We start from the raw sequence: 24,655 nt of genomic DNA on the forward strand, positions 1-24,655 counted from the left end.
TCTCATGTAATTTATTGAATTCTGTACTGAAAGTGGAAAGAAAGAAAGGTTGTACAGGTACAGAACAGTTGTATCAGGTGTTTCCCGTTGTGATCGTGGGGCTGACTGGGAGTGGCAGCTCACTGCTGCTATTCAGCATCAGGAAGCTATCATAGTGCATATCAGTAGCCCGGGAAAAAATCAAAACTGAAAATTCAAAGTATAGTTTCTACTGTTTGCCTGTCACTTTCATACCACTGTAAAGTTGAAAAAAATCTTAAGTCAAACTATTGAAGTCAAGGACCCCCTGTATTCCACAGAGTGGATATACCTCACTTAATCAGCCACTTCCCTGCTGATGGTCATGTAGGTTGTTAACAGAATTTTCCTCTAATATATTTTTTGTGTCTATATCCTTGAAATCCATTATTTTACTTCTGTAGGATAGATTATCAAAAGTACAGCTGTCTACACCCCAGTCAAGTCTGATGTTCTCTCTGCATGCTCTGTGTTTTTCAGCTCCTCTGTCCTCTATTCCTGGAAGGCCCTTGTTCTCTGTGCTCATGTGTCCAACTTCTGATCCTAAAATGCCCAAATCTGATACCAGAATTTAGTTATCTAATATCCACCTCCTTCCTTCTTCCTCAGCTTAACATTGTAGCAGTGTGCCTGGGCTAGGCAGTGGTGCAAAATTGGTGGGAGCCAATCATGACAATCTTGTTTCCATTTTGTCTGATGATTCTTACAGCCAGGGATGGTCATGTGACGCAGTCTGGGCAAATGACGCACAAGTAAAAGTAAGGCAGTGGCAAAGTAGGAGGGGGAGCTTTGGAAAACATTGTTTTCTTGATCAAAGGAAATGATGCAGTTGTTGTGACCCTTCCCTTTCCTTTCTTTCTCCTTCCTTCCTTCCATGGGCTTGGATACAATATCCAGAACCATAGCAGCCATCTTTGACCATGAGGAAAAGTCTGAGAGACTAGCAGAGAGAGACTTAATCCTGATGTCTCTGGGACACAACAATTTCTAGGAATCACCTGGTTCCAAAAAACTTTTGTTACATTAGAAAAATAAAATCACTATTTGTTTAAGTCAATGAAATTTTTAAAAAAAAATATTTGCAGCCAGGCATATCATTTACCTGTCCCATCTGACTAACCTTATTTCCATTTGGTGTTACCACCACTGGGGGCTTCCCAGGTGGGACTGGTGGTAAAGAACCTGTCTGCCAATGCAGGAGACTTCAGAGATGTGGGTTCAATCCCTGGGTTGGGAAGATCCTCTGGAGGAGGGCACAACAGCCCACTCCAGTATTCTTGCCTGGAGAGTCCCGTGAACGGAGGAGCCTGGCGGGCTATAGTCCTTGGGGTTGCGAAGAGTCAGACGCGACGCGACTGAAGCGACTTAGCGCAGCACAGCAGCACCACCTTTGGAATGTCACACAGTGGGCCAGAACAGTTTGAGAAGCCTGTTAGACACTTGCCTTCAAAGGTTCTTGAAGTATGGGTTTCCACAGTCACTTGGGAGTGAAGTTTGGTCACACCCCTCACCCTTAGTGTTATCTCCTTTTTATGCCTAGCATCTGAATCCTGCTTCCTGCTTGTTGGAATAAAGGACCTGTTTCCAACTACAGAAGCTGAAGTGGTCGCATCCTCCTCCCTGTCCCTGGCAGCTGAGGCTCCTCAAGAGGTGAGTGGAAATTTAGGGTGGATTATAAACCCTTCTCAGCAGCAGCATTGGACCCAATGCAATGGCATTAACCATTTAGGGAGGCAGTGAAGCAACTGGCCAGTCGCTGCTGTGTCCACTGTGATAGTGGCGGCTGCTCAGGCAGTGTCTAATCAGACTGTTGTAGTATGATCAGTGACATCCTCCGTTTCCGAGCCCCTGTCTCTACCATTTCCGAAGTCCGAGTCTCTAGACCTTTTACTGATTTTCTAAGCTTCCTGGTATCCTTTTGATAGGTTTCTTTTCTTGCTTAAATTAGCTAGACCCAGTTTATGTCACTCACAATCAATAATATATGTTGGTCTGCCCTAGCCTCCCTCTTGGATGGCTTCTAAACAGATCTGATGGTGACTACTTCTTTTCTCTCTTTCCATCTTTTTTTAAATTGAAGTGTAGTTGGTTTACAGTGGTGTGTTAATTTCTGCTGTACAGCTAAATCACTCAGTTATTCACATACATACATTACTTTTTAAAATATTCTTTTTCCATTTTGGTTTATCCCAGGAGATTGGCTATAGTTCCTTGTGCTGTACAGTAGGATCTTGTTTATCCATTTTGAATGTAACAGTTTGTATCTGCTAATCCCGAACTCCCAGTCCATCCCTGTCCCTCCCCTCCTCCTCCTTGGCAACCAAGTCTATTCTCTATTTTTGTGATTGTTTCATAGATAAATTCATTTATGTCATATTTTAGATTCCATATCTAAGTGACATCATATAATATTTGTTTTTCTCTCCCTGACTTTACTTAGTATGATAATCTCTAGTTGTACCTATATTGCTGCAAATGATTTAATTCCATTCTTTTTTATGGCCAAGTAGTATTCCATTGTGTGTGTGTGTGTGTGTGTGTATGTATATATATGTATATATATTTATGAAATCTTCTTTATTCATCTATCCTGTGATGGATATTTTGGTTTTTTCAATGCTTTGGCTATTGTGACTAGTGCTGCTGTGAGCCTAGAAACGTGTGTGTTTTTGTTTGTTTTGTTTTTTGCAAAAAAAACTCCGCACTTTACTTCAACCTTTATCCAAAAATGTAACAAATGTTAAAAATGTGTAGTCCTGAGCTTTAGATGCTGACCTCTGACCTCATAGGCAAGTGAAGAGAGAGATGCTAGAAGTTCAGAGTTCCTCCCATTCCTGGAGAAAAGGGAAGCCCGGGTGAGGTACATGATTAGAATACCAAGGCCCTATGGAGAATGGGACCCCCTGTCTTCTAGCACCAGACCAAGGCCGCACCCACCCCACCCCACCCCACCACCAGCCATCCTCTTCAATGGAGAAGTCACACAGTTCTTGAAACTTGTACAGGAACGTGGTGTGTGGTGCATGTGGCCGGCAGCTAGCTCACCAGAGAGGGTTAGAGCCTGCCCCTCTGCTTCACAGCAGGCAGGATGGGGCATAACTCAGCTGCCTCCTCCTCACTCCCCTTCTCTTTGCTCTCTTCTTTAGGAAGATCATTGCTTGTAGTGACAGTCTGGTGCCGCCCAGTGATCCACATGGGGCCAGAACCTGACATCAGGCAGAAGGTTATGGGTGGTTGGAGCTGGAAGTCATCCACACTGAACATAGGTTGGCAGGACGACTTGAGGTTGGCCACAGGGACTTTGATCTCCTCGTGGTCATGGTTCTGCACTATGGCTTCTACCACATTATTCTCTCAGTGAGGCAGAGCATGGTCAAAGCCAGCAGGAGCTCTGTACCATCCTCTTCTGCCTTGAAGCTGAAAGAGCAGGTGTGGCCCGAGAGCTCACAGCCAAAGAAAAAACAATCCGTAGTGACTGGACCAGGACTCAGAGACCGCCCGTCGACCCTCCCCTCCCCCCACCCCCCAACCCAGACCCGACTCTCCTGATTCAAAAACACCAGGGCGGCAGCAGCACCAATGGCCTTGCTGCAAGGGCTGTCTTTTTAAATTATTGTTTAGTCCAGATATATGTCCAGAGTGGGATTTCTGGGGCATATGAAGTTCTATTTTTAGTTTTTTGAGGAATCTCCACACTCTTTTTTTCATAGTGGCTGCACCAACTTAAATCCCCATGACGGTGATTACTTCTTAGAGGTGCCCATGGGCTCCTCGGGTGATACTGGTGAGGACCCCAACACTAAGCAGTCTGACTGAATGTCTACAACCTCGCCAGGCAACAATTTCAACAGAAAACTGGTAAGTTCAGTAATGAGAGCCAGTCAGGCCAGAATTGAGTGAGAAAACATAATGTTCAGATGATTTTATGAGATGCCTGCTTGGTCTTCTACCCTGTCCTATGGAGCCTCACAGTGTTTCGTTATTTACCTCTTACCAAAGCCCAGTGAGAATAAAATGATTATCCCCTCTGGTTTGAGAATGTGCAGAATTTCTCCCCTTCACTTCTAGTTTTCTCTCCCCACAAGCCTCAGTGGCACTCAGTGAGTTTGATTAAAGTTTCTAAGGCATCAGAGATACTATCAAATCAACCACCTTAGGTGACAATCAACTCTCATTCTTCTCAGCAGAGTTCAGTAGCCTAAGTGCCTAGCACTTCAGCGCTCAAAAGATGTTTGTGGAGTGCAGTCAATGGCCCAGTGGCATGGGAACACCTCTGGGCTACGTTTCCTTGGGCAAGTGGTGGCCTGAAACATTTGAGGTCTCGTGTTTGAGTACAGGGTAGACTCACGGAAGGTGTTGTTGTTCAGCCACTCAGTTGTCTCCGACTTTTTTCGACCCCATGGACTGCAGCATGCCAGGCTTTCCTGTCCTTCACCATGTCCTGCAGCTTGCTCAAACTCATGTCCATTGAGTCGGTGATGCCCTCCAACCACCTCATCCTCTGTCGTCCCCTTCTCCTCCTACCTTCAATCTTTCCCAGCATCAGTCTTTTCTAATGAGTTGGCTCTTTGCATCAGGTGGCCAAAGTAGTGGAGCTTCAACTTCAGCATCAGTCCTTCCGATAAATATTCAGGATTGATTTCCTTTAGGATTGACTGGTGTGATCTCCTTGCAGTCCAAGGGACTCTCAAGAGTCTTCTCCCAACACCACAGTTCAAAAGCATCAATTCTTTGGTGGTCAGCCTTCTTTATGGTCCAGTTTTCATATCCATACGTGACTACCGAAAAACCATGGCTTATTAGGAGGTTTTCCCTCCATCCTTTTCCCAATCCCTGACTTTGGCCAGGATGCTTCATGTCTCAGGGCTCAGTGTTTCTTCTTTTTCTGTTTCTATTTCTAACTTTACTTCTTCCGTTTCTTCTCCCTTACCTTTATTATTTAAAAGCACAAATGATGTCACCCTACTTGTGTTCTCTGCAGAGTCTGCCGTATACATCAACAATATTCAGTAAATATTGGCTACATTAACACATCTTCAGAGCTTTTTCTTTCACTGTCCCCAACTTTGCTACTGAGCCTTCTTTCTACCACGGGGCTCTTCTGCCACATTCTCCCAAGTTTTGCTTGTAGAGTCAAAGGCCTTGCCATGTCTTCAGTTTCCCTGCCCTGCTTCTTCAGAAGAAAAGGGAGCCTTTTTGCCATTTGCTGGTGGGGGACTGGCCTTTTCAGCAAGGATGGTGGGGTGTGGGGGTGAGAAGTGGAAGCAGTGGCCTGAGGAGCTGGCTGATGTGTGGAGACTTGTCCTCCACCAGGCTTGAGAGGTGGGGAAATTGGGGATTCTGGTGAGGATTAGCTTTGCTGGATCATCAGCAGCATCTTCAGCCTCTTTCCCTTTCTAACTAGCCACCAAGTTGTGCAGATTGATTTTCCCTTTGACATGGGGGCTTCACAAGCACTTCTGGAATGAATGAATGAGCTATCTCTTGCAGAACTGAAGTGTGAAATAAGTCAGTAAACATGCCAAAAGGAGGCCGGAGGCTATGGAAACCGATGTAGATTGGCTCAAAATGTCATGAAAATGAAAAAGTTGAGGGACAAGGCCTTTCTAGGGAGAATGCTGGTCCCCCTGCCCCTAGGTGCTTCTGCTTCAGTCCGCCTCACCTTCATCTAGTAGCCTCCTGAAGTGTCTCCTCTCAGGCCCACTTCCCCAAAACTGCTTTAATCGGACCTTCTGTTGCCTCAAGCCCTCCTGGGTGACCTGTGTTCTGCCAAAAAAAAAAAAAGAAAAAAGTTTCATATGCCTTAGCTCCTCCCCTTCCACCTTCTTACTGTGAGAGCATCTACTGCCCACGCAGACTGGCCATCCAGCCAGAGTGGGATCTTCTCCCTCATACCAGGACACCCTCCTTGGTCTCATCTTTGCTTCTGAGGCTCTGTTTTGTAGTATCTGGCTTCCCCTCCCCTACCTCCATCGGAGTAGATCATAGTGCTTGAGTGTGGTGGGTGCCCCGGGTCCACTGCTTGATTCCACACTGCCACACTTCCTAGATGTGTGACTTAGGGCAGGGTTCTTAACCTCTCTGAGGTTTCAGTTTCCTCCTGTGCAAAATGGATGTAATAATGGTACCTACCTCTTAAGTCACTGGGTAAATGAAATGCAACAATGCATGTGTGTGCCTGGCACACAGAAAGTGCTCAAAGTGGTTATTACTGTTATCCCCCGGGTTCTTTCTTACCTCTGAATTCCTGGAGTACTGTCTAGGCCACTCATCTGGCACTTAATTGTCTACTTATTGATGATATCTTTTATAAGCCATTCATATCGTTTATCTTTTGTATGTGTGTGTTCAACTTCCCAATTAGATTTTAAGCTCCTCTAGGGCTGAACCAGATGGCTTCCTTTCTGGAAGCACAGAGTCTTAACCACTGGACCACCAGGGAAGCTCCACAAATGAATCCTTACTAAGATGAGGGATAACATATCCAGTGCTTGCATCAGTTCAGTTCAGTCGCTCAGTCGTGTCCGACTCATAACCATGATTTCCCTTACCTCATCACAGTAATCTTATGAAGCACGCAGTGTTATTTTCATCTTCTAGATGAGGAAACTAAGGTTTGTAGAGAGGAAGTCGCTTGAGTTCCAAAGGTAAGAGCTCTTTCCTGCCTCACAGTGGCCTCCTTCAGCTTTCAGAAATTCTGGCACTGGCTTCCTCTTATGCTCTGATGCCCAAACACGTCTCTCTGGTAGCCTAGGTCAGTATCTCCAACAGCTTTCTTTTCACATGCCCCTTTTGAGAGAGCCTTTAGAGGTATTTCATGAAATGGAAAAAGCTGATTTATGAAAGAGCAGGGGCATACACACACCCATGGCTAATGTATGTTACCTAGGGACTTCTTGGCTGTCCAATTAAGGACAGTTAAGGCTCTACCCTTCCACTGCAGGGAGTGAGGGTTCAATCCCTGGTTTGGGAACTAAGATCCCACATGCTCTGTGGCCAAAAATAAGTAAATAAATAAAAAATTTAAAATGCATGTCATCTAGAAAGCAGGCTATAAGGTGTTTATGTGACCAATACCTTAGGGGGTGGAATTATGAGTCAGTTAGCTTTCTTCTTACCTGCTTACTGTAGTTTCTACCGCAGACACTTACCACTGTTATGCTGTGCTGTGCTGAGTCGCTCAGCTCTGTCTGACTCTTTGTGATCCCATGGACTGTAGCCCGTCAGGCTCCTCTGTCCATGGGGATTCTCCAGGCAAGAATACAGGAGTGTGTTGCCATGTCCTCCTCCAGGGAATCTTCCCAACCCAGGGATTGAACCCAGGTTTCCCACATTACAGGCAGATTCTTTACCGTCTGAACCACCAGGGAAGCTGAATAATACTGGAGTGGGTAGCCTATCCCTTCTTCAGGGGATCTTCCTGACCCAGGAATCGAACCGGAATCTCCTGCATTCCGGGTATATTCTTTACCAACTGATCTATGAGGGAAGCCCTTATCACCTTTATAAACAGAGGTAAAACGATACAAGTTCTGTTCGTTTAACGGAGAGGAGGCAGCGCTGTCAGAACTCTCTTTGCTCCCTTGCCCCTTCCAGTTTCCTTTTACTAAAACCTGCACCCCATCAGAGGCAACCTCTTTCCTCTCCTTCCTTCCTCCAGGCACAGAGCCAGGTGGGCAGAGGCCCATCCCTGGTACTTAATTAGTCACAGGTTTGAAATGCAGGGGCGGGTTGGAGACAGAGGAGTGATTGGTGTGGGGTGGGAATTTGGGGATTCTTTTATCCCCTGCATCTCAAAGGCTGACAGGCTCTTGAGGGGTGGAAATGACTGGTAATTAGTGAACCTTCTACGCACGCACTAAAGACGCACTTCACAGTCTGCATGACCTCTGCAGCCCGGTGAGGCTTTGTTATGTAGATGCTCTTAATTGGGTGAGTCACTTACTGCAAACAGCTTTGGGAGAGAGAACCGTGGGCTGTTTCTGGGAGGCTTCCTACCAGAGGTTCTGACTTAGGAGCTGGGGGCGCTGGCAGCAGTGGCCTCTTAGAGGCTTCACTCAGACCGGTAGAAGTGGTCCCCGTGTCTGGGAGTCAGCACGGTGAGCCGTTAGGGGGCATGTTAAGTGTTGGCCTTCATCGTCTTCTTGCCTCTGTTGTTCTCCTTCTCTATTTCCCAGTTTATAGATCACCTCTTCTGGGCAAGGCTGAGAGTATTTTGAAATATAACTGGGTTCCCTACAGTCAAGGAACTGACCACCTAGTTGGGAAGATAGTGGCAGAAATCAATGCACATAACAACGTCAAGTTGCAGGCATCAATGCCAAGCACACAGGAGAGCCTTTTAATGATGTTTCAGACCCCAAAGCAGTCATCGAGGGTTGGAACATTGGAGATCCTTGTCAACAAGGTGAGCAGCCCTTGGAAGTGGTTTGGGGAGAGGAATTCCCCAGGATGAGGAGACTTTATGAACAGAGGTACCGCCAGGTCACTGTCACACCATAGCACACCCCAGCACTCTGAGCTGGGCTCGGACGGCAGTGCATGGAGTGCAATGGGAGTGGCTCGCCAGGTCCTCAAGTGTGCTGTGCTCACATTACTGTCTTGTGCTGCTGTTGATTCTAGGATGTCCTGTCTCCTGCTTTCCTCAGAGGAGGGCACACTGTGTGTAGACTTTATCTTATTTTAAAAATTGAAGTATGATTGATATACAGTATTGTTATTACTGCTGTACAGTAAAGTGATTCAGTTATATATAATACATTCTTTTTTGATATGTTCTTTTCCAGATTTATCATATGATACTGAATATAGTTCTCTGTCTTATACAGTAGGACCTTGTTATTTTTCCATTCTATATGCAGAAGCTTTCATCTGCTAGCCTCAATCTTTTGTACCACCCCCCAGCCCCCACCGCCTTGGCAATCGCTGGTCTGTTCTCTATGTCTGTGAGTGTTTATGTTCCATAGATAGGTTCAGTTGTATCCTATTTTAGATTCCACATACAAGTGATATCATGAGATATTTGTCTTTCTCTCACCTACTTCACTTAGTATGATACCCTCTAGTTGCATCCATGTTGCTGCAGATAGCATCATTTCATTCATTTTCATGGCTGAGTAATATTCCACTGTGTATATACACCACATCTTCTTTATCCGTTCCTCTGGTGATGGACATTTCGGTTGTTTCCATGTCTTGTCTATTGTGAATAGTGCTGCTGTGAGCATTGGGGTGCCTGTATCTTTATGAATTTGTAGACTTTTAAATGCATCAGACCCCTCTGCCCCTTCTCAACCCATTATTTTGGTGAATGGCACCGTCTTGGCTCCCTCACCCCTGACTCCCAAACAGACATCAACTCTTGGCAATTGGGCTGCAGACTTTTTGCAGTCTCTCCTATCAGGCCCCCGCCATGCTCTGTGGGGGTGGGAGTGTCCTTTCAGAGCCTATGAGGACATTGTCCTGTCCCTGCTCGCCCCCTCCTGATCTGTCCTTCCCATTACTGTGAGACCAGTGGTCCTCCAGCACAAACATGACCACTTTTCTCCTGTTGTGTACACAGTGGGGTCTGTTTAGCTCTTTATGATTTGGCCTTTGCCTACTTCTTCTGCTCTCTTCCTGTCTGCAAGGTCACCAGTGACCTCCCTGTTGTTAAACCCAATGGTGAATTCTCTGTCCTCAATTTACTTGACCTTTAGTAGCACTGGACAGGTTAATCACTCCTTCTTTTATTCCAATATTTTATTTACCAAAAAATTGCAAACTTATGAAAAATTTAAGAACAGGATGATGAATGCCCAGTGCCTTCACCTAGACTCTTCAGCTCTTAATGTTACCATGTAACATGTATCGTTTTCTCTCTCTCGTACACACACACACGTTTCCCTCCAATCCCAAATCATATGCAAGCTGTAGGCATCTTGATGTTTATCTTAATTTCTTCAGCTCACATCTCTTAAGGAGAGAACATTCTTTTATGAAACTTCAGTACAATTAGCAAACCTGAGAAAAATGATGTTAATTTAATATAATCAGTTATGTCATTAAAAGGTTCCAATTAAAGCATTTCCAATTATCTGAGATGTCTTTTTAGTTTCCACCCCCAGTTCCAATAGCCAGTAAAAGATCATGCATTGCTCTTGGTTGTCATGTGCAACCAAGTACCTGTACAACCATGTACAACCATGTACAACTCCCTGTACTCCCAAGATTAGTGCATTTTAATCTAGAACACTCAGCCCCGCTTTTGGCCCCACGATATGACATTTTGGACAGTCTAGTCCAAAGGTCTTTTTTTTTTTTTTACTTTTTAAAATTGAGATATAGTTCATTTATAATATAATAAGTCCCAAGTGTACAATATAGTAATTCACAAATTTAAAGATTATGTTCCATTTGTAATTATTAAAAATTTGGCTGTATTCTCTATGCTATACATATATCCTTGTAGCTTACTTATTTTATACATAGTTGTTTGTTCCTCTGAATTCCCTACCTTGATCTTCCCCACCTCCCTGCTTCTCTCTCCCCACTGGTAACCACTAGTTTGTTCTTTTATATCTGTACTCTATTTCTTTTTTAAAAAATATTCACTAGTTTGTTTTATTTTTTAGATTCCATAGGTGAGTGATAAGGTACAATATTTGTGTTTCTCTGTCTGACTTATTTCACTAAGCATAATACCCTCCAAGTTAGAACCGTTGTCTTAAAGAATGTTCCACTTTTTGATTTGCCTGCTTCCTATGAGTAGATTCTGGCCAAACATTTTGGCAAGAACAGCATGTGGGTGGTGTGTACTTCCTCATGTATCACATCAGAGGTCTGTATCGTCAGGTTGTCTCCTCACTGGATGCCAACTTTGAACTCTTGGGTAGGTGGTGACTGCCAGATCTCTTCAGTGTAAAGGTACATTCTTCCCTTTGTAATTTATAGGCAATCTGTGGAATGATACTTTGAGACCATGTGAATTTCCTGTTTACCCGATGCTTTCAACAGCCTCTGGTGATCCTTGACTGAATTGGTCATTATGCTGGAACTCCGTCCCTTTGATCACTTTCTTTCTTTGGCTTCTGGGGTCTGACTTGCTTTTGGTTTGTCCTTACGTCTCCAGCTGCTCATTCTCAGTCTCTCTGTGGTTCCTCCCCTTTTCCTTGACTTCTAACTGTTAGTACTCTAGGGCCCAATCTTCAGATCTCTCTCCTCTCTTGTGGCTTTAAATGACATCTAAAAGCTGAGGACTCTGAAATTTCTAACTCTGGTACAGATCTGTTTCCTTCACTTTCATATGCTCAACTTTCTCCTTGACATTTCCACTTGTCTGTCTCAAAGTCGTATCAAACTTCTCAGGTCAAGTGATCCCGATTCCCTGCTTCCCTTAATTTGCTCATCCATTTCAGTGTGACAGCTCCATCCTTCTAGTTGCTCAGGTCAAAATCTTGGACTTACCCTTGACTCCTGTGTTTCTCATACCCTCCATGTCATATCCATCAGGAAATTCTGTTCATGCCATCTTCAAGATGTATTAGGGATTCTTGTCTCCTGGATTCTTGCCATAGCCTGCTGTTTGATTTCCCTGCTTCTGCCCTTCCCTTCCCTGGTCCGTTCTAAATACAGTAGCCAGAACAATACTTACAAAATGTGGGTCCTCCGCTCACGCCTCCTTATCCCCATCTTGGAGAGCAAGGCCAAGTCCCAGCTTCAGTCTGTCAGGTGATAGATGATCTGTCCCCCATCCCCACCCTAAACCCTGCCCTGCGATTTCATTTACTGTTATTTTTGCCCTTGCTCACTCCACTTCAGCCACTCTGACATGTTTGCTGTTTCCCAAACCTGCCAAGGCCTGCTTGGCAGGGACTTGGCACTTGCTGTTCTGGCTGCCTGGAACATTTTTCTCCTAGATGTCCACCTGGTTCTCCCTTACTTCCGGCAAGTCTTGGCCTACATACCACTTTCTTACTGGGGCCTTCTGATCACCCTATCTACCCCTAACACTTTTCTTTTTTGTTGTACCTTGTGGCACGTGGGATCTTAGTTCCCTGACCAGGGATTGAACCCATCCCCCTGCAGTGGAAGCGTGAAGTCTTAACCACTGGATCGCCTACCCCTGGTACTTGTTATCCCTTTTCTCTGCTGTATTGTTCTCTTACTTAGCACCACCTGACATATTCTGTATTTTCTTTTTTATATCTACCTCTTTAGGTCTTCCCCGTAGCTCAAATGGTAAACAATCTGCCTGTAACGTAGCAGGCCCCAGGTTCAATCCCTGGGTCAGGAAGATCCTCTGGAGAAGGGAATGACAATCCACTCCAGTATTCTTGCCTGGAGAATTCCATGGATAGAGGAGCCTGGCAGGCTACAGTCTATGAGATCGCAAAGAGTCGGACACAACTGAGTGACTAACGCTACCGCTACTACTACTGAAAGTAAGCTCTGCAAGAGTAGAAACTTTATCTTTTGTACTGCCTTGTCCCGACATTAGTGTCAAGCATACAGCCAGCACTCAATAAATATTTTTGAATAAATGAATTGAATGAATGAATTTCCATTACCTCAGGATAAGCTATAAACCCTCCGAGTTCAAGTACCAATAATTTGGGAATTCCCTGGTGGTCCAGTGGTTAGGACTCCATGCTTCTACTGCAGGGGGCACTGATTCGATCCCTGGTTGCGGAACCAAGATCCCGCATGCCATGCAGTATGGCCAAAAAGAAAAAAACAAAAACAAAAACAAAAAAACACTAAAACAAATAAGTACCAAAAATCTACAGTGTATTCTTTGCCTGCCAGTTTGCAGTAGATGGGCAACCAAGGTGTGTCTCAGATTGGGGTTCAGGGCTCAGATCGCAGCCACGAGCTGGAATCCATGAATGCAGCATTGGCGTGTGTCTCTTGTGAGTGCACTTACATCTGTGTGTGTGTGTGTGTGTGTGTGTGCTTTTGTGTGTCTGTGAGAGTCTGTGCTGGTGTAGTCATCTGTCAGGGTCAGTGATCCTTCTGCGTTCTCTTCTCCAGGAAGACCGCAGGTGCTCCACAGGGCTGTAGGGCTCTGTGTGCCTGTGCCTGTCTCTGCTTCTGGCTGCAGCATCCTGAAGCCTCAGCCCCCCTGTGCTCTGAAGCTGAGGAGCCATCCAGAGCCTTCAGCGGCTGTCTTGGGTACTCATCTTTCTGGTTGGGGTGACACTCTACCCTTGGAAGCACCCGAGTCCAGGTTCACCACGAAAGCACAGCAAAGTGAGAACACGACAACACGGCACTGGGAGAACATGCAGAGCTTCTGCATTTGCTATTCCCTCTGCCTGGAAAACCCTTCTACCAAGTCTTCTCATTGCTGGCCCCATCTTACTATTCAGGCTTCGGCTCCAATGTTGATCCCCTTAGAGAAGCCTCCCCAGAACACCCCACAGCCATCTGAAGCTGTGCAGTTTGTGTCCCCCCAAATTAGCACCCCGCCCCCACTCTTTATTGCATTGTCTACTTTTGTCTTTATAGCAGATATCAGTGCTACCTGAAATTATGTATTTCACATACGTGAAATTACATTATTTATCTGCTTGTTGCCTGTGTCTTTCATGTAAACCTCGTGGGAGTAAGGACTGTCTTTGTCTTGGTCCTTGTTCTGCTCCTGGTGCCTGTCATGTAGTAGGTGCTCAGGAAATTTGTTGACATTCTCTCTCCTTATTTTGGGGAGCTATACCTACTTACCTACTTATGTGTGTGATGTGTGCAGGTTGCTCAATTGTGTCTGACTCTTTGTGACCCTATGGACTATACAGTCCATGGAATTCTTCAGGCCAGAATACTGGAGAGGGGAGCCGTTCCCTTTTCTAGGGGATCTTCCCAACCCAGGGATTAAACCCAGGTCTCCTGCATTGCAGGCGAATTCTTTACCCACTGAGCCACCAAGGAAGTCCTACTTAACTTGTATTTTTATTTTACTAATAAATAGTTTCTTAGATTTGTTAGTTTACATTTAAGGAAACTGAGGTTATTAGGAGTGAAAGATTCTGCATGGGCTCCCAGCTGGCTGGTACAGAGCTAGGTCTTGAACCCAGGACTCCTAGGCCAGGGCATTGGCCACTCTAAGGCATGACCAGCCCTTCATCTGACCCTCAGCACCGGTGAGGTCAGGTGTAGCTGCCACCTCTCTGGCCCCTGGCTCAGAGCTGCAGAGAGAGCTGGGGTTCCTTTCAAAGAAGTGAGAAGAGACGCAGAATTAGTATTGGTAAATTATGCCAGAACCCTTGCATGTACATTATTATTATTGCCCCCATATATTCTAAAATAATCCCTGTAAATAATTATAAAAATAAATCTCAGTGACAAATTCTTTCTTTTCTTTTCTTTCCAGGAACACATTTATTCATCCTAATCTCTTCATGGGTAGGACAAATTGGAGCACTGGGTAGTGAATACAATTTGCAAATAGGCAATATAAGTAGAGAGAAAATTAATATGTATTCCTCAGCACTCTAAAAGGAGAGGAAGAACATTAATAGCCATTTCCTTGCAGATATAACTTTGAAAATGTTATTTCTGATCCATCAGCGTGGGGCTCCATATGAGGAAAATGGTTACAACGTGACAAGAAGTGATTAGATGTGAAATGGCATCTTCCTGGCGCTCCTCCCATCTCTTTATCCTGTTCTTACTGGGACTTAGGAGGAATTCTGTGTTATTTTGTTCAGCAGATCACAGCGCTGGCCTGGGGTCTGCTGCTCATTGGCTGGGTGACCTTGGGCTGTTTCCTTTCACTCTCCCAGCCGTGGTTTCCACAGCAGTAGCTGGAGCAGATGACGTCTGAAGCCACAGTGAGTTTGGATGATTACAAGTCCTCACTGCTTGAAGTACCTGAGAAACATAAGAGATGCTAGGGCACCACCTACTGAATCAGAATCTTAATTTTCTGAGTTCATATACTTTTTTTAAAGTGACATGCCTGACGTCTCATAATTTTTAAAAATTTTTTTACTGAGGTGTAATTGATTTACAGTGTCACGTTACCTTCAGGTGGTGTTTGTTGTTCAGTCGCTTAGACGTGTCCCAACTCTTGCTACCCTATGGACTGTAACCTGCCAGGCTCCTCTATCCATGGGATTTCCTAGGCAAGAATATTGGAATGGGTTGCCATTTCCTCCTGCAGGGGATCTTCCCGGCCCAGGGATCAAAACTGCATCTTCTGCATTCACAGGTGGATTCTTTACCACTGAGCGGCCAGGGAAGCCCAGTTTCAGGTATACAGCAAAGTGAATCTCATATGCAAATACATATGTTCACTCTTTTTAAGATTATTTTCCCATATAGGCCATTACAGAATGCTGAGTAGAATTGCCTGTGTTATACAGTAGGTCCTTATTAGTTATAATTTTATATATAGTAGTGTGAATGTATCCATCCCAATCTTCCAGTTTTTCCCTCCCCCTTCCTTACCTCCCAGTGACGGTAAGTTTATTTTCTATATCTGTAACTTTGTTTCAGTTTTGTAAATAAGTTCATTTTTATCCTTTCTAAAGATTCCCTATATAAGCAATATCGCATGATATTTGTCTTTCTCTGGTGAATTCTATATATATTAATTGAAGTTGGGAGAGGTTTTTCCTCTAAGTGGCAGAAACTCGTCAAGCCAAGCTGGGATTCTGGAAGGGTCACTGGGCCTTAGACCCTGCTCCCTTCTTCCCCACTGGCCAGTATAAAGTTGAAGAGTGTCGTCTGGTCAAGGATTCCTTTCCCTTTCCGAATCTGAACCCCTGTCGCCACATCAGGGATGACTCTCTTTTGCGCTCAGCTAAGGACCTGGAGTGTCTGGCAAGTTCCAGGCAAATTGGGGAATATGATTTGTTTTTCACTGCTGTCTTCAGGATTTGTGAAAATAATGCTAAGACATCAGCAGATAGCAGTCTCATTTGTAAATTCTTATTTTTTTCCCTGGTGGTCTCCTCCTATCTTGTCTTTAATTACAAAAGTAGTAAGTGCAGGTCGCAGAAATCACAGAAGAAAAGCAGAAGCTCCTTCCCACACCCCTTCCCCAAACCTGCTCCCTTCTCTGCTCCTGGTGGATATTTGCACTTCAGTAGAGAGACAACAACAGAACCTTTTAAGATCTAAAGAGAAGGGAAATCGGAGGTGCTGAGAATTAAATAATAGTAATTATAATTAGGATACTAGTAAATAATAATAAACTAATATCTGTGCAATGAATACTCATGCCAGGCATTATGATGACATTTAATACACATGAAACAAATGAATTGTTCAGAATGGAAAAGCAGAGAGGTGTTCTGAAGTATAGATCATCCTCAAGTCGCCTCACTAGTGTGCACAAACTGCCAAGAGGGCCCTGGAAAACTCCCCTCTCTCCTATACTTCCCCAACCCCTTTTAGACTGAAATGAGTCTGCTTCAGCAACAAAGAGCATTTTGTATGCAGACATTCTGCCTTTTTTTTTTTTTTAATTGAAATCTGAATGTGGTGAGTCTGAACTAGGGGCTGGGGTGTGATTAATTACAGCAGCCATCTTAACCTGCTCAGAGGCTGGGCCTGAAAGAAATGAGGCCAGGCCGAACAGAAATTCAGTTAAGGATAGGGAGGAATGTGAATAAAACTTTGTTAACTGGCCCCTGTCTTTCTTTCAGCTGCTGATGCATGGAGTTGGAAGATTTAAGGAATCAGTTCCTGTTTCTCTGGTTCTGGCCGACCCTAGAATCAACTCCCTTGATTGGAAATAAACAGGATTTTCCTTTCTGTCCCCAGGAATGTGACGGAGGAAGGACTCTAGGGGAAAAGGCCTCGTCTGCCAAAGAATAATAATAATAACAAAGATGACAGTAGGAATAAAATATCGCCCTCTTCATGGAGGGCAATAAGGAAGTATCCCGTTATATGTGTTGAGCCTTCTCACTCTCCATATACATATGTTAGAACTTCAGAATGTAGCTCAGGTTTGATTTGAACTTTCTGTCCTGTGGCTGTCTTGAGTGTACTGAACAAATTGGGCTACATGTCTCACCTTTGGTTTCAGAAAATAGGACCCCAATTACAGCACTTCGTGTTGACATAGTACCTTAAATGCCTGAGTATGAACCTCTTTCCTGGAGGGTGTGTCTGTGTCATGAGTGCCCCCAGTGCCCGGCATGGGGCCTAGCCTTTGGAAACTGGGGCAGAGGGGCTGTGATAATAAATGGGTGAGGCAGGGAGTCCTCCAGCTCCCTCTCTCTTGGCTGAGGAATGGGATGAACCCGGATGACTGCATGAACCTTCCCTTCCCCTTGGTGCTCCTGGGGCAGGGAAGGAAGAGCTTTATGCAGGGAGAAACCCCAAGAAGACTCAGCCTCTCTGTTGATTTCTGCAAACTCCTTGTGTTCTGAAGGAATCATTTGCCCACTTCTGGGCCAGCTGTATATGAGTTTGCTCTCTCCCCTCCCAAGGGGAGGTCCATGTTACCTGAAGAAACTTACCTTTTGCTATTTCTATTAAATTTCTCTTTTTCGTTAAGAAGGTGGTGAGGTAGAAGAATGTCCCTGCCCTGCTCACTCTTCTGATCTTCCTTGGTTCAAAGATATAGATAATTTTTCTCCTTCTCCTCTCCCTCCCGCTCCTTCTCCTTGTTCCTCTGTTCTGAAGACTGACTTCCCAAAGCTGAGGGGAGTAAGGAGAGGTGAATCCAGTCTGTTCCTAGAGGAGCCCTCCTCCACTACGTTAAACAGACTTTTACTCTGCTGAATAACTTTCAATAGCTCCCTATTGTCATCAGTTTACATTTCTAACATTAAAGCCCACTTTAACATGAGCTGTCTTGAACTTTGTGCTTTGTGATTTCCCAATGCTCTCTCCCCGAGTCAAATAGCCTTCCTAGTGTGTTCACTTAGTGGAGACGAGTGGTTGGAGAGGCATTTGAGGCAAAACCAACAGCCAAAAGGCAAGCAGAGGAAAGGAGGCCGGAGAGGCAAAGGTTGATGGGATATAAAAGGTCTTGAGGGACGTAAGTATGATGATTGGGGCTCAAGATTTGGGGCTGTATTATTAGACTGGGAGGAGGTCATTGAAAGATTTCAGGTAGGGTCAAATCCAGCTTTTAGAATGATAGCTGGGGCTATGTAGAGAAGGGAACTGCAGTGAGGGGGTTTGGAAAAGTGGCAAAGACCCCTGCTGACTTCGGTGTCATTGGTGGATAGGGTCTGCAGAACAGACTTTCTGTGCTCAGAAGACATAGCCATGTATGGAGGCAGGGGCATGGATGAAATGACCTTAGGCACCCTCCCCCTGGTGGGAGGCAAGAGTGGGGTTCCAGTTTCATTTCTGAGTAGGTTTCAGTTTATTTCCACATGTTGTCTCCTTTGGGTCAAAGCCCTTTTAGGAAGGCCAAGGGGAAAGGTCCCCGGGGAGGGCAGAGTATCACTTCCTCTTTTTTCAGGCAGGAAAGGCAGACAAAAGTGGACAATGGACCAGAGAGGGTGCGTCCAGCAGAGAAGGAGGGAGGAGCCGGAGGGACTGGCCCAGGGCAGGAGGCCTCGGAAGATTCCCTTTGATCCCTCTTATCTCTGGAGGGCAAGCTTGCTTATTTGGCCAGTGGGGCCTTTTGTTGCAGCATTTCCTGGAGCCCCCCAAAGTAAACACAACCAAGTCTGTGTTCTTACAGCTCTACTTTACTGTGTCTGCTCCTTCCAACAGAGAGAAAGAGCAGGCGGGTCAACCCTCTGAAGTCACCCCCACTCATCAGAGTGCTGACAATAAAGATGCATGTTTTAGTGCGTTAGCGCCACGCCGGAGAGAGAACTGTGATGGCCACAAAATGCTGAACCACCATCGCAATCATCATCATCAACTGCACAACTAGGGCTTTCTAAGACCTAAGGTTTAGATCTATGGAGTGATAAAACAGGAACAATGAAAAGGCCTGTGAACACCCTCTTTGATGGAGGTGGGAAGCTACAGTCATCAATAAGTCTACTGAACTGAGGTACTTGCAATGCTCATGAGACCTGGAGTCTGGTGTGTCAGGAGTCAGTTTTCCCTTCTCTGTTCAAATAGTGCTTATGCCCACTGGTATGAAAGGAGCAGGGTGGAAAGGCTAGTTACCGCTGGGCTGGCTCTCAGTTGCAATAGGGGATGGGTGATACATGAAATTGAACTGGAATCTGGTAATTTTTTTGCCAGCAAAAGTCTGTTCAAAGATACGGTTTTTCTAGTAGTCATGTATGGATGTGAGAGTTGGACCATAAAGAAAGCTGAGTGCCGAAGAATTGATGCTTTTGAACTGTGGTGTTGGAGAAGACTCTTGAGAGTCCCTTGGACTGCAAGGAGATCCAACCAGTCAATTGTAAAGGAAATCAGTCCTGAATATTCACTCAATATTCAGCTGAAGCTGAAACTCCAATACTTTGGCCACCTGATGCAAAGAACTGACTCATTTGAAAAGACTCTGATGCTGGGAAAGACTGAAGGTGGGAAGAGAAGGGGACCACAGAGGATGAGATGGTTGGGTGGCATCAATGCCTCGATGAACATGAGTTTGAGTAAGCTCCGGGAGTTGGTGATGGACAGGGAAGCCTGGCATACTGCAGTCCATGAAGTTACAAAGAGTTGGATGCGACTGAACTGAATAGCTTTGTGCATCCTGGTGATGAGGTGTGAAGGCAAAAACAGGCATGGAGAAAACTGGGGCCCTTTCAGTGGAGGACAGGCATGAACATCCATTTGCGTGCCCACAGGGCCTGACTTCATCCAGACAGAAGGCAGCAGAGGCCCCCCTTCACCTCCAGATGCGGGGAAGATGTGTGTGGGGAGCTGACTCCTCCGATGACTTGCAGCCTCACATTTAACATTTCCCTGTGAGATTAGAGAATAAATTTGGGAACAGCATTTGGCTCTTCTTCCTGGGGAGTATTCCTGTCAAGTAGGGTGCTACTAGCTGAGCCAGTGCTTTACTTACAGAAAAATTCAATTTCTTCCTGCTCCCCATGCAAACGGAAACTCCATCAAGTATCCTTTCAATCTCTTAACTATTCCCCTTCCCTCATACCCTCAAAGTTGGGGAGAGGAGTTTCGGCCCAGACGCCCCTCCTCCCTGCAGTTGAGGACAATTGTGTAATCCGGATTGTGACACAGAGGAAAGTCCTAGCTCTCCATGCTCCTGGCTAACGGCTCAGATGGGGAGCTCGTGATGGGAGGCCTCCCCACTCCACTATCCTCCAGTTCGCCCCCACCAACGCGGCAGGGCTCTGGGCGTGAAATGGGAGACTATCCCTGTTGTCTTGACCCCTCCTGAACGATAGGGTCCTGGGACGCCCGGGGTGGGGCGCCGAGAAGCCAGGCGGTTCGCCCGCGCCCCCGCCGAGGGTGGGGCGCAGGAGCGGCGGGCACCTGTTGCGGCGCGCGGGGCGGTAGCTGAGGCTCACCTGCGCGAGGCCCGGCCCCGGGCGGGCGGCGGGCGCACAGCGGAGCCGAGGTTCCGACGCTCGGTCCGCGCCTCGGGCTTCCGCCGGGTCAGCTGACCGCCCAGTGCGGAACTAAGCGCCGGCCGCGAGCTGCCGCCGCCACCGCGCTCCTGCTCGGCACTCGGTACCGCGCGCCCGCCCCGTCGCCATGGCCGGGCTTGTGGTCAGTGGAACTCAAGTAAGTCCGCTGGGGCCACCCCGCCCCCTCCTGGGCACGGTCGGTCTGAGGAGGGAGCTCTGGGGCGAGCGGCGTCCAGAGGTCAGACGGGTGCTCCGTGCCCCACCTCGGGGCCGCGTCTGCAGCAGCCGAGTGAGGCAGGCCTGAGGGGAGCACAGACGCGGGAGGAGAGGGCGGGAAGACCCTCAGGTCGCCCGGACCCCTCCAACCCCAGCGCTCAGTGACCAGAGACCAGCCTGCGGACCTCTCCGTCAGGTGGAGTGGGCACCTCTCACAACCCACGGTACTTTTTCGAGCCCACAAAAAAGTTGTAATTTCTTTCATAATCAGAAGGAAAAAAAGAACCTTGTTAAAAGAAACGTTTTAATACATTTGTCTTTACACCAATACGGTTATAGAATAGAAATGGTCGGTTTAGAGTTTTCTTTTTCTTCTTCCCAACGACGGAGGTAGGAGCCTCTGAAAGACACAGTGAGATTCACGATGCCACCGTGCAGGCGCTGGGTTGCAGGGCTTCGCTGCAGACTGGCTCCTGTTCCTAACCCTAAACCCCTTATCAAAGACCGGTAGAAGGCTACAGTGCTCCAGTTTTATTTCGCACCTGACTTCTTTAACGGGCGTCCTTGCGGATGGCAACACTCTAGTTTCCACGTGGGGTGATAGACACCCAGCTTTACTTGCTGTCAGCCCTGTAGTGACGCTTTAGTTGTTTTTAGTCATTGCTGGAGGGTTGGACTCGACTACTGGGGGGCCAGGTGCCTTTTACTTGCTGGAGAAGCCAGGTGTCCCTTATAAGCTCTGATTGAGCCGGCCCTCCTCCTCCCCTGCTTTTCCCGGATGCCCTAGAGAAATGGTTTTGAGGTTTTGCAGCTCTCCCCTTGGATTGCTTGAGGCAGGTAGTGTCAGGCACAATTAGATTTTGAGATTACTTTAGGCTTAGGGAAAGTTTCTCTCTTCTTAGAGTTCAGGAGTTAGCAGGCCAGGGAGGTACTAGCTTGGGAAAGATATTAAAATGAAGTGTCTTATTTACCTTGCAGAGAAAAGGGACTTTCTGGGAGTTAATAAGGCTGCAGTGGGAAGGGCTAGAGGAAAGGGCCTCTGCCCAAACTGGGTCCCTGACCCTCAGAACCTAGGTCTCTGCATTTCAGAGCCAGGAGTCTCTGGGTATAGCTGCTTCCAGCTTCACAGAAGACTTGACATGGGCCTGCCAACCTTCCCATGTTTCCCTTTCTCATCCTCTATTTCCAAAGCTCAATTTTTTTGTTTTCTCTTGAGCCCCTTGATTTTAGCCCATCCCAAACAGCCCAAGGGCAGTGACCTGTGAGGGAGGCATTTTGGGCCCTTGGGGAGCTGCCAGGGGAAGAGCTCAGCAGGCAAGTTGGGGGAAATGCCCTTGTGTCATAGGTGCCCTGTATTCTAAACCTGCAAGGTCAGTGAATCTGAGTGGTGGCTCAGGGCGTTAGGTCTTTTTAAAGTTCTGCCTTTTGCAGCCATTGTAAGATACAGCACCTTGAATGTGTATCACATGGTCCTTCTCAAACTTGGGATCCTTCTAAAGGGTGGGGGGAGGAAACCCACTCCCCATGGGCCCACACTGTTACTGTTTTTATTTCAATGTTGCTTAAGTATACGATCATAAAACCAGATAAAACTTTTTCTAAGTTCATATTTATAAGCCATAGACCCCCAAAAGGGATGGCTTCAGTGTAAAAATGAAAACCATAACACCCATAAAATTAAATGATGAAATGGATGATGTTTGCTGAAACTCAGTCACTGCTTTCGATGCTGCTGTGGCCTGGCGGCTCTGGCCCTGGGTTTTAGGAGTTGCACAAACCTGTAACACCACATGCTTGGGGATGTTGCTGTCCTCCCTCCACTTTTCTCTGTACAATGTTTCAACATGGATCTGACTCCATTTGGCTTTCTGTTGGCATGAATGCATCATTTATATTCAGCACGAAGGCTTCAGTCTTCCTTCTCCACCAGCTTAGGACAATTATAGTAATGGGATTAATACAATTGCAGACACAAATGCAGACTTGGAATTGGGATACTGAAATCTCATACCTGAGAGACATGGAGTAAAAAACCCCTTCCACAGGGACACTGGTGTGATTCACTACCTACCTAGTGGCCACTAGGTGCCAAGGACAAAGCTGTGGGCTTTAAATATGTTAACATTTCATCCCTGTAACATACATAAAATGAGGAAAATATGTGACTCATGGGCTTATTTAATGAGGATTGACTAGTTAAAGTATCAATAACCTCAGATATGCAGATGACACCACCCTTATGGCAGAAAGTGAAGAACTAAAGAGCCTCTTGATGAAAGTGAAAGAGGAGAGTGAAAAAGTTGGCCTAAACCTCAACATTCAGAAAACTAACAGCATGGCTTCTGGTCCCATCACTTCATGGCAGATAGATGGGAAAACAGTGGAAACAGTGGCTGAATTTATTTTTCAGGGCCCCAAAATCACTGCAGATGGTGATTGCAGCCATGAAATTAGAAGACGTTTACTCCTCGGAAGGAAAGTTATGACCAACCTAGACAGCATATTAAAAAGTAGAGACATTACTTTGTCAACAAAGGTCTGTCTAGTCCGGGCTGTGGTGTTTCCACTGGTCATGTATGGATGTGAGTTGGACTATAAAGAAAGCTGAGCGCCGAAGAATTGATGCTTTTGAACTGTGGTGTTGGAGAAGACTCTTGAGAGTCCCTTGGACTGCAAGGAGATCCAACCAGTCCATCCTAAAGGAGATCAGTCCTGGGTGTTCATTGGAAGGACTGATATTGAAGCTGAAACTCCAGTACTTTGGCCACCTGATGCGGAGAGCTGACTCATTTGAAAAGACCCTGATGCTGGGAAAGATTGAGGGCAGGAGGAGAAGGGGATGACAGAGGATGAGATGGTTGCATGGCATCACCAACTCAATGGACATGGGTTTGGGTGGACTGCGAGAGTTAGTGATGGACAGGGAGGCCTGGCGTGCTGTGGTTCACGGGGTCCCAAAAAGTCGGACACGACTGAGTGACTGAACTGATCTGAACTGACTAGTTAAGAGCCAGGTGGGAGGCTTTTAATAAATATGAGTTGTTACATTATTCTTAACACCTTTTGGAGGTGGTTAGTGTTTAGTGTATAGAAGAAGAAACAGAGTCTATGAGACTGTGGCCCATCCAAGGTAATGCAACTAGTTAAGTAGCAGCACGGGGATGCCGATTCATGACCAGAGTTCTTTCTATTCATGGAGCTTTCAGTACTGCAAATCTAAAATTAAGGATGGCTCACCTCCAAGTAGGGGCGGACATCCTGAAATAACCTCCTTTCAATCTGACTATTGACAACACTCCCCCCATCCTCAAAATCTGTGAGCCAGACTATCTCAACTGCAAAGACAAACCTTCCATGTCTTGCAGTTTGGTAATTTTCTGCAGCTTCTGCTCAGAGAGCTGAGTGTGTGTACATGTGGAGATCCTGCCAAGATATTATTTTTCTTTCTGGTATTCCTCTCTATAGGGGTCTTGAACTTGATATGTTTTCATTTCCCTGATAATGATGTCTTTTTCTGTTGTAATTCCACACGATCGAAGTCTTGGGGGCACATATTACATACGATAGGCAAACTAAAAGTATGAAACTTTGTTCTTCATTTCACTCAAAATCAAGATAATTGACTGAACGCAGTGCCTTCTCATTTTGGGTGGGCTCTTGCTTCCGTGGCCTTTAAATCTGTTAACCTCTACATCCCTTCTCTTGTTTAGTGAAGATGCAGACTATTTTTGGTCTGGCTCTTCTAGTTTCCTGTTTTATGTTAGGTGGTCCCATGCTTCAAGAAGTCTCCTGACATCCTGAGATGTAATGTCTTCCACTCAGGAGCACTTAAATAAGTCTCTCCTCTCATTATGGGTGTTGTTTGCCGTGTCTGGCAGTGACTGCTTGCTGCTTTTAAGCCTTTTCCAGCCAATTTGAACCCTTCAGCATGGTTGACTTAACTCCCATCTCAAAAAGCTTCCAGTTTACTG

The 24,655-nt window shown here is 46.0% G+C and overlaps 1 protein-coding gene, 1 long non-coding RNA gene and 1 pseudogene across 3 annotated transcripts in view; 2 read left to right on the forward strand and 1 right to left on the reverse strand.

The window, feature by feature from the left end:
- Positions 1-3,072: 3,072 nt before the first annotated feature.
- LOC113885387 lies at positions 3,073-6,004 on the reverse strand (annotated as a pseudogene).
- A 6,340-nt stretch (positions 6,005-12,344) lies between these two features.
- Positions 12,345-17,800, forward strand: LOC113885302. Its single transcript, XR_003509173.1, has 5 exons — positions 12,345-12,440; positions 13,030-13,248; positions 14,366-14,825; positions 15,206-15,248; positions 16,647-17,800. It is a non-coding gene; the product is annotated as an uncharacterized LOC113885302 (long non-coding RNA).
- A 2,674-nt stretch (positions 17,801-20,474) lies between these two features.
- The window catches only part of LRMDA (leucine rich melanocyte differentiation associated), a 1,159,904-nt gene continuing 1,155,723 nt past the window's right edge, over positions 20,475-24,655 (forward strand). The window contains exon 1 of one of the 2 annotated variants that reach the window (XM_027530746.1): positions 20,475-20,625. In XM_027530746.1, the coding sequence (XP_027386547.1) occupies positions 20,596-20,625 (30 nt within the window). In that variant the 5' untranslated portion in view covers positions 20,475-20,595. The remainder of the gene's footprint in view (positions 20,626-24,655) is intronic. The other variant, XM_027530745.1, reaches the window with a different exon arrangement.

Source organism: Bos indicus x Bos taurus, chromosome 28 (assembly GCF_003369695.1).
Source record: "Bos indicus x Bos taurus breed Angus x Brahman F1 hybrid chromosome 28, Bos_hybrid_MaternalHap_v2.0, whole genome shotgun sequence".
Lineage (NCBI taxonomy): Eukaryota > Metazoa > Chordata > Mammalia > Artiodactyla > Bovidae > Bos > Bos indicus x Bos taurus.